Source organism: Hakea prostrata, chromosome 5 (assembly GCF_041222555.1).
Source record: "Hakea prostrata isolate BN-2017 chromosome 5, UWA_Hpros_2, whole genome shotgun sequence".
NCBI classification, from domain to species: domain Eukaryota; kingdom Viridiplantae; phylum Streptophyta; class Magnoliopsida; order Proteales; family Proteaceae; genus Hakea; species Hakea prostrata.
This window is the reverse complement of record NC_142604.1, coordinates 47,759,959-47,773,717: the sequence shown is the minus strand read 5'-3', so window position 1 is coordinate 47,773,717 and position 13,759 is coordinate 47,759,959. Positions and strand designations below refer to the sequence as shown.

The 13,759-nt window shown below is 38.3% G+C and overlaps 1 protein-coding gene across 2 annotated transcripts; it reads right to left on the bottom strand.

Moving 5' to 3' along the window:
* Nucleotides 1-5,107: 5,107 nt before the first annotated feature.
* On the bottom strand, nucleotides 5,108-13,759 carry LOC149016236 (F-box/kelch-repeat protein At3g23880-like). 2 transcript variants are annotated; one of them, XM_089157362.1, is made up of 4 exons: nucleotides 12,446-13,759; nucleotides 6,170-6,378; nucleotides 6,031-6,086; nucleotides 5,108-5,918 (listed from the first exon to the last, which is right to left on the bottom strand). In XM_089157362.1, the coding sequence occupies exons 1-3, from the start codon at nucleotides 13,703-13,705 to the stop codon at nucleotides 6,080-6,082; spliced, it is 1,476 nt and encodes a 491-aa protein (XP_089013488.1). In that variant the 5' UTR covers nucleotides 13,706-13,759; the 3' UTR covers nucleotides 5,108-5,918; nucleotides 6,031-6,079. The 2 variants fall into 2 exon arrangements, with proteins under 2 accessions (XP_089013488.1, XP_089013489.1); XM_089157363.1 differs by having other exon boundaries at nucleotides 5,108-5,713.

Below are 13,759 nucleotides of genomic sequence, written 5' to 3'. Positions count from 1 at the left end.
TTTATTATTAGAAAAAAGAAAAAAAAAACACAAAAGCCCTTGTAGCTGCTCTTCTTTACCTCATCCCAAACAAAAATATATTAAAATAAAAAAATTAAACAGAGGACAAAATGAAGAGATAATACAAACTCACTTGAGTTAAACACTACAATCAAATGTTTGATCATTTAACCTGGATTTTGATCTCATCACAAACTAAATAGTTGGCAATCACTAAATACACACAGTTCTTGAAATTTGGAAGAACAATTTTGGACTTGGTGGAAGTTCTAATCAAATTTTATGGCTTTGAGAGACCATCATGCTAATCTTCTTTCACAAAGATTAAAAAGTTTTCCTTACTCACAAACATAACACATTGTGCACTAGGTTAGTGGCTCTCTTATTATGGCTTTTTTTAAATGATTCAGTAGAGGAATTTTATTTCATGTGGATTAGAACATTGACCAAGCATAAGATCACCCCCATATTGTTGCAAGATCACCCTTACTATCATGTACTAAGCATTTTTATTTCATGCTTGTATTATTAATGATAAATTGTGGATTGCACTCTATACAACAATGCGATACAAAAGTTCCATAAGTGGATGGGTCATGGTTTGCCTCGGGGTTGCAGCTTGAACTTGTTGCACATCATGCCAGATTTTAAAGACTTGGCCTTGTGAAACAGATTTGAGATTATATATTTTTAAGTAACAAAACAGTTTTTCAAGTGATTCAGGTTGAATCCACTCTCAAAATCAAGGTAACCAAACAGTTTTTTTAAAATGAATATGATCCTACATAACCTAATTCCACAAAATCATGATTCTGAAGAAACATCATCCTGAAGCCAATTCCAGAGAATTACAGAACCAAACACAGCCTAAGGAAACTAATTGAAATTTTTTTAAAAATAAGGGGACCTCGGCCCCAATGTAGTTATACCCTTGCATCGAACGCCAAGTAAGGAGAAGAATGAAAGATCCCACACAATAAACCGTTAATTCCATCGATGATTCTACAAGCGCCATGTTCCTTTGGGCTGTTCTTAGGAGAAAGCTTTCTCCTAGAGAAAAATCCGGCTTTTCCCCTTTTGAGGCGGAGAGCCTTATCGCTGCGGCTCTCCGCCTCCCCTGCTCCCCTCTCCGATCTTCTTCCCTCCCTGCTTCTTCTCCGTCCCATCTTCCTGCTCCTTCTCCCTCCTCCCTGCTCCCCTCTCCCATCTTCTTCCCTCCCTACTCCATCTCCGTCCGTTCTCTCGCTCCCCGCTCCTCCCTACCTCCTCTCATCTTTGTTTCCCCGCCCTCTCTGTTTCTCTCTTCTCTCTCTCGCCCTCTCTGTTTCTCTCTCCCGTTTTCTCTCTCCCGGCGTCTCGTTCTCTCTCCCACCCTCTCTGTTTCTCTCATCTTTGCTTCCCGCCTTCTCTCGTTTTCTCTTCTCTCTCTCGCCCTCTCTCGTTTCTCTCTCCCGTTTTCTCTCTCCGGCGTCTCTCCCCCGTTTCTCTCTCCCGTTTTCTCTCTCCCGTTTTCTCGTTTCATCTCTTTCTCTTTTCCGTCCTCTTTCCGTCTCCGCCTCCCTATTTCCCGCCTCCGTTGCTCTTTCTCCATTAATACCGGATCTAGGGTTTCCCCTTGATCCGTGGGTTGCGGTGCTTTGTTTTTGTTTTTTTTGTTTTATTTTATTTTCTTTTTTTTTTTCATGCGCTCCTTTGGTTCGGCTTTTCTCGTGTGCACACCGCTCACTCCAAGTCGGGGTCCAAGTTCTTCGCGTCGAGCTTGACCGGTCGCCTTTCGGCATCGTTGGATTGGAGGTTTTGAACCTTCTCCACACTTTCGCTGCTACCATCGCTGTAATTGTAGGAGTTTTGACTCCGCCTTTGAGGCGTGTACTTTGTCCCCCTATGTGGGTTGTGTTGTCCCCCTTTGGGGTGTTGTGTTGTTTTGGTGTTCTTGTTCTGGGGTTTTGTGGCTGCGATCCACTTTGGGCTTGACCCAACCCTTACCCTGGCTGACCCTGTCTCTTGCATGTACGACAGTTTGGTCTTTTGCCGCTCCTTGGTTCGTTTTGAACCTTGTGTTCTCATGCATGTGTGTTTGTACTTTGTTTAGTTTAAATGAAGTGCTGTTTACCAAAAAATGTTCCTTTGGGCTCTCTTCTTTATCATTCTTACCGTTTCATATCTCATCTTTCAAAGTTTTTAGGTAGCCATTATTTTGTTTTTTTGGGGTGGAATCCAATGGAAGAAACAGGTAAGAACCTCCACCCAGATCCACCGATCTAGTGGCATGCCTGTATAGGTCACCAGTGCCGCCGGTTTTGTCTGTAACCATGTCTCTCTCGCACTCAAATGTTGTGACAATGGTGTTTTGGATCTTGATAATTTCAAACAACTATTACAATCCACAGATGATCGTGGAAAGATACTCTTAGACCAATTCCAGTAAGTTTTTATGGGATGGGGACACCTGCTCATGCTTGTGCATACGCTCCATTTGAGGTTATTGTGTGATGAGAGAAATATTGAGTTGTTGGCACTTTTGGAAAATCATGTGATTTATTGGTAAAAATAGCTAATTGCTCTACTAATTTGAATGCAATATTGTTAGTTCAACATGAGCCATACTAGCTAGTAAGATTTCTACTATCTTAGACAAGTCAAGCACATCTCTTCTGTCTTGATGAGATCTATTGTTGTTTTATTTTTCAATTTTCTGGGACATATTTGATGTAGATTGTAGATATCTACTATTTTCCTTCTATCTATGAATGGTGTAAGTTTGTTAAACTTTGTCTCTTCTGGGTTGTGGATACATGGAAAAGTGGGCTGTGGACATGGAAAAAGTGGGTGTTTCTATCCCCCTCTTTAAGCCAAAGCACACTGAATCTTTAACACCAAAATTTCTCCTCCGCTAATATTCTTTGTTCCAGTTGAATATTTAGTTTTAAGCCTTCCTGGCAAAACTAATAGAGGGGGGTTTTATGTTGACATATCTCCAACAAATGGGATAGTCTACTGATTTCCATTGAGGCATCCTTGAAAGTTTCCTTGCTACAAGTCTCCAGGTTTTTGTGCAATTTTTAATTTTTTGATGAAGCTAATAAAAAACGGATCCCATCCTAGGAGCAGTCCAACCCCCAATAATTTGATTTCTTTGATCATGGTGGTCTTCGCATTTAGTTTCATAATGGAACCTCACTGGTCTCCTTTTGCCCGGATACAATGTGATCTCTATAGGGGTATGGTTGGATTCTACCATTGCAAATCTATAGGCTTGAATGCTACGATAAAGATTCAGGAACTCTAGGTTTACAAAGCCCTATCTAAACATACCTCCCTTCCCCCCAAATTTCTCCTCATTACTGAAAATTTCATTAAAAATCATCATAAAATGAGACCTTACAATAGTAACCCAAATGTGTAAGTTCACTCCAAATTCGATCCCTATGTTCCACTTGAGCATGTCCATACTCCATATATCAATGTCCATCTGGTTTAGGTCTAAGGATTGAACCACCAAAAACCCCCTCAAAATTCATATACATGTTCCTAACCTTCATTACAAATTCACCTGAATCTGAAAAACCCCAATTCTGGTTTTTGAGATGACTGTTAGAAACCCTAAATTATTAACCTAAAAATCAAGAAACTTTTTATATTTAAACCATCCATCTAGTTTTGTTGAGCATTTATCCCATCATAAACCCTCCATTCAATCCCAGCTTTGCCCTTTTATCTCAGAATCTCCAACACATTGCCTCCTGAAGATACCTATACATCGTCCTGCGAAGTTGTTGTTGTCTGTTTGTTTATTTGTTTTCTTTCTTTATTTCTTTTGTGTGTGTATATGTGTGCACATGCTAACAAGTTTGAATCAACTCCCCTTCACTGAAGAACAATATGCTCCCCTAACGCTTTTGAACCATATAATAAGGGTCAGACTTGCCACTAGAATTTTATTTTTAATTTTCTTTTCAATATTTACAAGGGAGCCTAATAACTATTGGGTTGTGAAGAAGTCTCAGGGGCACACATTGTTCTCCCCTACGACAAAAACGTAATCTAGATTCTAGACACCTAGCTTAACCTACTCTGTTTGAGACCAACTTAGACCCATCGATTCCATCATCCATTCACACTACTTTTTTTTTCAGTAAGATCATCCATCCACACTTTTAGTCTCAAAGAATGTCCATTACACTTACCAACATATAAAGTTGCCCAGAAAACCCTAGTAGAAGCCAAGCTAGATCTGCAGAGAACTTTTGAGTTATTTCTTATTGATCTCATTAGATTAAGGCTATACCAATATCTAATGGTTTTCATAGACTAGCCTTTGTGCAAGATAGGTCCATGAATGGAGGGGAATTTGGGAAATGTTGACTATCAAAAAAAGGGCTGCACACTAAGAATAAATACTCCATTATCAAGGGCTGAGTGGGAGCTAAGTCCAATTTATGATGATAATAATTTAGCACTCACGTTACCAACTCTCACACAATGGAGGTAAACAAAAACGTTTTTTGTATAAAGTGATGGGAGGCCAAACAATATGCTAATCTAAATTAAAGCAAGAAATATAACAATAATCGATCAAGCATTCAACAAATAAACCACAATAGTCACACATAAATTTTTAACATGAAAAAAGCTGTAAGGAAAAACCACGGAACTGTTATCGGAGTCCATTCAAACTTCCATTATCATCAAGATAACAACAATGAGTATACAATCAACATTTCATCTCTAGATAACACTAGAGGAACATAAAATTATAACCACATCATCAAAGAAATGGAAATCAGAGAGAATGGAAAAAAGTCACCAGAGAGGCTTCCCATGAACTATGGTAGAATGATATTTTGACCGTTGGATATAAAGAGCTAAGTGCCACGACCATTTCCTTCAAATTTCAGCTCATTCCGACAATGTTTTACCATCAGATTTGCCAGAGAAAATGAAAAACATGCAGAAACAGGAGAGAGAGTGAGCAAAAACCCTAGGGCTTTTGATTCCCACAATGTTTAAAACCATGGGCCCCACAATGTTTAAATGGGCCGGACCCAACATAAAGATTCAAACTGACACATCAAATACCATCCAACAATTCATTTGTGGCATACCCCATCTTCCTCCACAGCTCTCAAAGATTTTATTGTGCACTTCCAAGTTAAATAACAATGGTACATGCAGGATTTCAGCATTAATCATTGATTCATCAAATAAGGAGAAAAAGTAGAGGGGCAATAAATTTCCCAGGGACACCTGAACGCATTTTACAACATTTAATAGTTGTAATCGATCTCCTGCCAGTTTCACTGGTTCAAGATCAATTCTCTAAAATCTAAAACTCTAAATTTCAAGGGATTAACTTAACTGACAAAGATTAATACCTTATATGATGTTAAGAGTTCAAATCTCCTTTGAATTAAGGGTGAAACTCTACATGTATAAAATAGTTATTTCCCCTCCTTATATAAAGCTACCAATTCCCAAAATAAATAATCTGAAACTTTATGTGACTCTATAACCTGCTTCATTCACCCCACACAATCTTGGGTTGAAAAGACATAAGATATACCTCATTAATTTCTATAAAAGGAATTACAATCCACTTTCTTTCATTTGAGTAGTAATGTCCCAACATCCACCAAACATCAATTTCAGTAACAGTCGACCTATCCAACTGTCCAAGTGTGAAATAACGATAGGATCCATTCCACTGAAATCCCTAACCACCACAAAAATTAATTTCAATCAATAATAAAAAAATACAAACTCAAATCTATACTCTTCAGAGCTTAAATCCATTAAAATCTTGGTTCTAGTACTGCATAAATACTTCTAGATACTCTCTTAATTAAACAAACCAATAACAGCATATCTCTTGAGAGCCCCTTGATTCTGACTCAAATTCTAACTTTTTACTGGGTGATCTGCAAGGATCTCACAATAAAAATAAAACTGAAAGTCAACATAATTGGTGAACTAATAATCAACTAACTAAACATTTTAAATACAGATGCAAGGCCCTGAAACTTTACTTACATGTATAAATAGATAACCAAACATAGACCAGCTTATGCAGTGGTGTCAATTATCCCCTGATCAAATAAATGGATGAGCAAAATCAGTGTGTGTATATAGATATAATCAGTTTTATTTTATCAGTATATAATTTTCTAACCTGCATAAACGAACTGGACCTTTCAAGGTACCACCTAAGATTTTTTGGGTTAGAAAGGCTAGTTGGGCTCTCATGTCTTCTACTCTTGCGAGGGTTGCTTTCATATCTTCCCCCCTTTCTGCGCAGGCTGCTCTTAGATCTTCCAGTTCAGCAGACAGTGCCTCTATATCTTCTAATTTCTCTGCCAACAGATCTTTTGTTTCTGCCAACTACGAGTGATCACAACAGTTCAGTGCTTCAAACAGATCAAACCAATAAACTCACACAGCATGACAAACAGAACAGAAGTGTTTAGCCATTTGGCTGAAAGAGATACTTGAAATATCACAAAATCATACAATTTAGTATACAAACACTACTTGGTGCCAACATCAACCCAACCTGCAAAAACCATGGGGATAACAGGAAACATTCATATGCAGTAATAAGCGAGTCTGTTCTGTTAGTATTTTCTGTAGCTCACCATTTGTTATTTTGTATTTCCTGAAGTACCATATCAATGGTCAACTTTAAGCCCATATCTATTTGCACTGGTAATGGATAAATTAACCAAAGCCATTCAAGATGAGGTCCCCTGGTGTATGCTTTTTGCGGATGATATTGTGTTGATTGATGAGACCCAAGTGGGAATTAATACCAAATTAGAATCATGGAGAGTAGCTTTGGAATCAAAAGGCTTTAAACTTAGTAGATCGAAAACAGAATATTTAGGTTGTAACTTTAGTCATGATCGGGCAGATGATGAGGTGGTGATACTTGACGATAAAGAGATTCCTCAGAGTGATTGTTTTAGGTACCTAGGTTCAATCATAAGTAAAAGAGGTGATTTAGAAGATGAGGTTTCCCAAAGAATTAAAATAGGGTGGATGAAGTGGAGAGGTGTGTCCGGGGTCTTATGTGATCGGCGTATTTCATTAAAGCTTAAAGGAAAATTTTATAGGACCGTTGTTTGACCATCTATGATGTACGGTGCAAAGTGTTGGGCTATTAAAAAGAATCATATAGATAAACTCAATGTAACAGAAATGAGGATGCTAAGATGGATGAGTGGCAAAACTAAGATGAATAAGATAAGAAACAATCATATTAGAGTTGGTCTGGGAGTTGCTCCCATAAGTGATAAACTTAGAGAAAGTCGTTTTAGGTGACACGGCCACGTTCAACGGAGACCTATAAATGCTCCTGTACGGAGAAGTGATATAATCCATATTGAAGGAACTATAAGAGCTAGGGGTAGACCTAAGATAACCTTAGGAGAAGTGGTGAAAAATGATATGTATAGCTTAGGCCTTGTATCTAACATGGCCTCTAACAGAATTGATTGGAGGGCAAGAATCCATGTAGCCGACCCCATTTAGTTGGGACAGGTTGTTGTTGTTGTTGTGTATTTCTTGAAGTACCGTTAGACCACTGTGATATTAATCTATTCCCCTTGACCTAAAACCTTCAGAAAATAACTATTCATGGTATTCTTCCTCGCGCTTGAATATCCAAATTTCAAGATGAATAAAACTAAGCAAAAGAGATGGAAAAGGGAGAGAGACATTCAAGAGTTGTGTCTTTCGAAATCCATTACTTCTTTTAAATGATTCGCCTGATATTGCAAACACCAAATTCCAGCAACTATTGCACGCTCATGAGGACGTTCTTTCAAGGAGATTCCTCCAAAGCATGCTCATGACCATCGGATTCCACTGAAAGAGAGAAGTGGGCCCGTTTCAACTAGGCCTTATCAGTACCCTCATTATCAGAAGAATGAGATCAAGAAAATGATGGTAGAACTATTGATGTTAGGTGTTATTCGTCCAAGTACTAGTCCATACTCTTCCCTAGTTCTACTAGTAAAGAAACATGACAAGTCTTGGCCACATGCGTAGATTATTAGGAACTCAATAAATCAACTGTGAAAGGACAAATTCTGATGCCTATGATTGCTGAATTGCTGGATGAGTAACACAGAGCTGATTATTCACCAAATTTGATTTGAGATCAAGGCATCACCAAATCTGCATGCACCTGCAAGATATTGAGAAGATAGCCTTTTGCACAAATCAAGATCATTATGAATATTTGGTAATGCCATTTGGGTTGACCAACGCTCCTTCAACTTTCCAAACATTGATGAACTCCATCTTTAAGAAATATCTTCAAAAGCTTTTATTAGTATTTTTTTTTTATGATATCCTAATTTACAGTAAAACCTTGGAAGAAAATTTAGAACATATCAACAGGAATTTTATCCTGCCCATTTCTGACATGGAAATGGACCATCCATTTCCTTATGAATGAATGGCATGTGTCCATAGGTCACATCAAAGGGTTGAGATTAAATTACAACAAAAAAACTTCTATCTTCTAAATCTAACCTCAATCCTTTGATGTGACGTATGGTGTCACTCATCCATAAGGAAATGGATGGTTCATTTCCATGTCAAAAATGGACAAAATGAAAATCCCATGTTAGCATTGTACTTTCTAATTTAAGATCTCACCAATTGTATGCAAAGAAGGGAACGAAATGTAGTTTTTGCAAATAGAAGGTGAAATATTTGGAGCAAATTATCAGCAAAGGAGGAGGAGCGGTGGACCAAGACAAAATACCAATCATGCTAACTGGCCCAAGCCACAATTAAAAAAGGCATTGCGAGGCATTTTGGGATTGACAAGGTATTATTGTAAATTCATCAAGAATTACGGTAAAATCGCAGCCACTCTCACCAACATGCTAAAGAGAGGAAGGTTCAAATGTGAGTCAAGTTCTGAAGAAGCATTTTAACAACTCAAACTAGTGATGACTCAAGCCCTAGTGTTTTCACTCCCAAATTTTCTAAATCTTTTGAGATTGAGTGTGATGCATCCGGCGTTGGTATACGAGGAGTTTTGATGCAAGAAAGACGGTCATTAGCTTTCTTTAGTATGCTTTGCAAGGTAAAAAATTATTTCATCCACTTGTGAAAAAGAAACGCTTCTCTAGTTCTTATAGTGCAACGCTGGAGGCATTATTTACTGGGTCAACAATTTATCGTGTGTGGACAAATCAAGAAGCTTAAAATATTAATGGGATCAAAAGATCAATACACCAACCCAATGGAGATGGTTAGTCAAATTAATGGGATACGACTTTGTAATATCCTATAAAACAATAAGAGAAAATGTGGTTGCAGATGCATTATCTAGACGTGGAGAAAACGGAGAGAACTTTGCAATATCCAACCCAATCCCATAATGGCTTGATCCAATTAAAGAGGAAGTGCAGACTATTCAAAATTGCAATAGATCAAGAAGTGTGTAGAAGAGGGAGAGCAATTGGGCCGTGGGGTTACAAAGAGGGTGTTCTATTTTTTTAAAAATAGAATCAATTTGTTGGAAGATTCTCCATTAATTCCTATATTTGTGGAGGAGTTACATTTTACATGCTAGCACCCATGAAGGCTATCTCAAATCCCTCCAATGGATAGAATCCATTTGCTATTAGAATGGAATGAGGAGAAAAATAAGGGAGCACATCAAGCAATATGACATTTGTCCACAACATAAATGGGAAAATACCTTTCCGGTGAGCCTACTCCAACCACTTCCCATTCCTACCCAGGTATGGATAGATATTCCAATGGATTTCATGAATGGATTGCCAAATTCTAAAGGAAAATCTACCATATTTGTCGTGGTAGATTGACCTTCTAAATTTGCACACTTTTGTCCTCTTCTCATCCATATTCGGCCACCTCAGTGGGTTAAGTATTGTTTGAGCAAATTTTTAAATTATATGGAATGCCTCAAACTATTGTTTGTGATAGAGATCCAGTCTTCAAAAGTCAACTTTTGAAGGAATTATTCCATTTGCAAGGAACCCGTTTCAATTTTCATCAGCATATTATCCGCAGACAATCAAATAGAGGTGGTAAATTGAACGGTGGAGATGTACTTGCAGTGTTTTACTAGTCATAAGCCAAAGGAAAGGATCCATTGGATTCCCTGGGCTGAATATTGTTAGTGTGCATTCTACAACAAAAGACACCTTATGAAATAGTTTATGGTCGTGCTCCACCCCCGCTTTTGTCTTGTGTCCCTGACACAACTCAAGTGGAATCGGTCAACAAAGAACTCAATATGCGGGATCAAGTTCTTAAACAAATACAAGACCAGCTCAAGTGGAGCAAAATCGCATGAAAAAAGTGTATGACAAAAGCACATGGAAAGAAGTTTTCATGTAGGAGATTTTGTCTACCTATGTCTTCAACCTTGTCGACAAATCTCAATGGCACTTCAAAGAAATCTCAAGTTATCGCCACGTTACTATGGACCACTTGAATTCATCCAACAGACAAATCAAGTGCCATACAAGCTTCAATTGCCAACGGGGTCAAAGATCCACCTTGTGTTTCACATATCGTGTTTCAAGAGAAGGGCGGGAGAAAATATCCAAGTGCTTGTAGAGCTGCCGAATGTCCAGAAGGAAGAAGACATTGTTATTATTCAGCCACAAGCTTTGTTAGATTGAAGAGTTAGAAGGAAAAAGGAAGAAGTTTTGGTGCATTGGCAAGGATTGGCTCCAACAGATGCTACTTAGGAGAATTTGGAGGAACATAGGAAATGTTTCCCTACCCTTGAGGACAAGGGTGAAATAAAAGGGGAGGGAATGTTATGAGTTTTCTCTCTCAAGTGATGATGTGGCAACAGTTGATTAATTCTAGCAAGAATATAGGGTGGAAAGGTCCGCAATTGTAATGGGTTGAATAAGTCTTATGAGCATATTAAGGGGAAAAAATAATTAGGTTGTTTTTCCTAAACTGTTGGTAGGGAGTGGGTAATTGGTTATTTGGTTTGTAATGGTAACTTAATCCTCCAGTTTAGAGAGTCATTGTATAGGTGTTATTATACATGGGATAATCAATGTGTGGGATTAAGGAAGATTATTATCAGATAAAACATTTGCATACTGGGAGTTTGGTTCACTCAAAGAAATCTTTCCTTGTTTTCCCTTTCATATAGATGAATAGGTTGAAGCTCGATCTAGTGCTAGTAACAGCTTTTCTGCATGTCAGGGGTGCAGTTCCTCTTCATTAACAACCTTGGAATCCAAGCTTCTAACCAATTTACTTGTGGAATCAACTAGGAACAGAGCAAAAGAAAGATGGGAGCAGGGCTGACTCAACTGCCCTGGAAATGTGCCTTGAGAAGCCACTAGGTGGTCAACACATAAGCAACTGGGGATGGGGACAGAGAAGAAGTTGGGGGAGGGGGCTGCAGCTCAATACAAACAGAGCAGGGCCAAGGATGTTGAAGTAGAGAGAGAGAGAGAGAGAGAATGGCAATGAGATACTTAGACAGAGGAAGAGATCTGAACTGAAGGTTGCCAAGTAGTCCAATATTATGCAGTGGCAGAGATTTTACCTGTGGGAGTTTTTGCCACTTTGTTCACACATGGAAGAACAAATGGGTGAGAGAAGATGGGTTTACAGGCTTGGAACAGAGTGAAAACTGAATAGGGTCAGATTTAGGTAGGGATATTAAGCAGCATTTCATTAAAAAAAAAATGGCATTATATAGTGCTATGCTGGTTTTTGTTCCCAAGTACTACAAATATTCCACTATATTATGTAACCATATTAAGGTGTTTCTATAAGTGCCGTTGGAAGGAGATCTGCAGCAATCATTATGCTGAAAAGCCCCTGAATGCATTTGCTTTAATAATGTTTATGTATGACTGTTCTGGTATCACAATATACAGTAGACATTTTTGTGTAAAAATGCATATAAAGCACGTTACTATTTTTGTTTTTACAATGCTTTTGTATTAATGTGCAGGTATCATAATATATAGTGGAGTTTTTCGTAACAACCCATATGGTTCTATATATAACGGCATTTTTTTTTCTAGCATCCTTAGAGGGGAAAAGGCCACTGAATTGCTACATGTAATGTCGTTCAAAAGTAGTAGTGTAGTACCACCATAGTCTTGACTCTCACCGTAAGTACTGTTGTTGTGCCTGTTTCTTGTTGTGTTTTGCTTTAACTATATTTGCTTCAAAGTAATAACTCCCCTTCAATAGGTGGGGGAGAAGGTGACTTTAACATTTGAAAGATATCAGCCATAAAGAAACCAAATCTGAAGTAGGACACGATAACTAAGAATTGACAATTTTGAGATTAATGCAATGCCTAATTCAGTAAAATCAAATGCAGCAAAAGCTTGTTTCTCAATTGTTATATATTAAGTGCAAGATCTTCAATTAAAGAAAAAACAGAGAAGCATTAGAAAAGTAAATATGGTACCTGCTTATATAGTTTTAGAGAGCGCAAACTCTCTGTGTAGAAACTGAACTGTAGATTTGGCATTTCGGTATTGTGCATAAATCCCTCAAACTTTTTGCTTTGGAGATGGTAATAACCCCAACCTTTCATATGTGTCTCAATTAGAACCTCTGTGTCGTCCACATCTCTAGGAGTACAATAGAAACCCATTTGGTACTCTTTAGGCAAGACATTGAGATCAATACTATATTCTTTCACCCATGTACCACTGACATAAAAACTACCACTCTCGCAGTAGTAGTCTTTGAACATCCATATGTCAATTTTAGAACCTTTATCACATGAAAGAGATAGAAATCCTCTCAATTCCACCAATTGGAGATCAAGACATTCGATATCCGTATCCTCTAGTTGTAAGGCCTTGAGATCAGGACAACCTTCAGGATGTGAGACTAATCTAAATTCTTCACTCTCAACATCAAATGCAACAATGGTGTTATTAGGGTCAATCATATCCCCATCAAAGACCTCATAGTCCATTAGAGAATCATATAGGACCAGCCAGTGGATGGCTCCGTTAGCAAAAGCTGGAGGAGTTGAATAGTTGACATGGTATGGAGAATCCACCACCTCTCTCCAAGCCCAAGAAGAAGAAGAAGAAGCGCAAGAACTAGAGACCCTGCTTTCTGTTCCCAAAGTAAAGACATAGCATTTTGTAGTGAAAGAGGCAGGATCAATACTGAAACCATCTTCTACCTTTAAATAGTCAGGATTGAGCAAACCCACTACTTTATACTCATCAGTGGATTGGACATAACCGAAACCCACAGAAGAGGAACAAATGGCTAAACCATGTTGGGGCAACGATATGATTTCATGTGTGCTAGGGTTGCAGATATGAACAATCGTATCGTCTTGAATGCAAACAAGATCAAAACGAGTAGGTACCACCTTAGCACAACTAAGTTTAAACTTGAACTCAAATTCGCTGATTGTTTCCCCTTCCCGATCGAGGGTTTTTAGGAAAGTAGGACAAATAATCCCTGAATCTGAGTGCTTTGTATATGATGAGCAAAAGAGGAGGGGTTGTTTGCATTTGGATTGCTTATAGTGAAGTACAGACAAATGAGGATCATCAGAGATGATATCACGCCATCGTCTACATACGCACTTGAATCGAAAGAGGGTCTTCACGGGAAGCTTCGATAGCACTTGAAGCAAAACATCTTCGGACTGAAACAGATGATTATGCCCCATGCGATCGCAAGGTCCGTCGTTCATCGTGTCCTCCGACTCTCAAGTGTAAGCAGATTATTCTAAAGAATTGAGAGAAAA

Excerpts from the sequence above, each read along its gene's own strand:
- LOC149016236 (XM_089157362.1), bottom strand. The coding sequence starts at position 13,705 with ATGAACGACGGACCTTGCGATCGCATGGGGCATAATCATCTGTTTCAG. Across the intron at positions 6,379-12,445 it reads CTCTAAAACTATATAAGCAG|TTGGCAGAAACAAAAGATCT; the intron begins GTACCATATTTA and ends GATCACTCGTAG.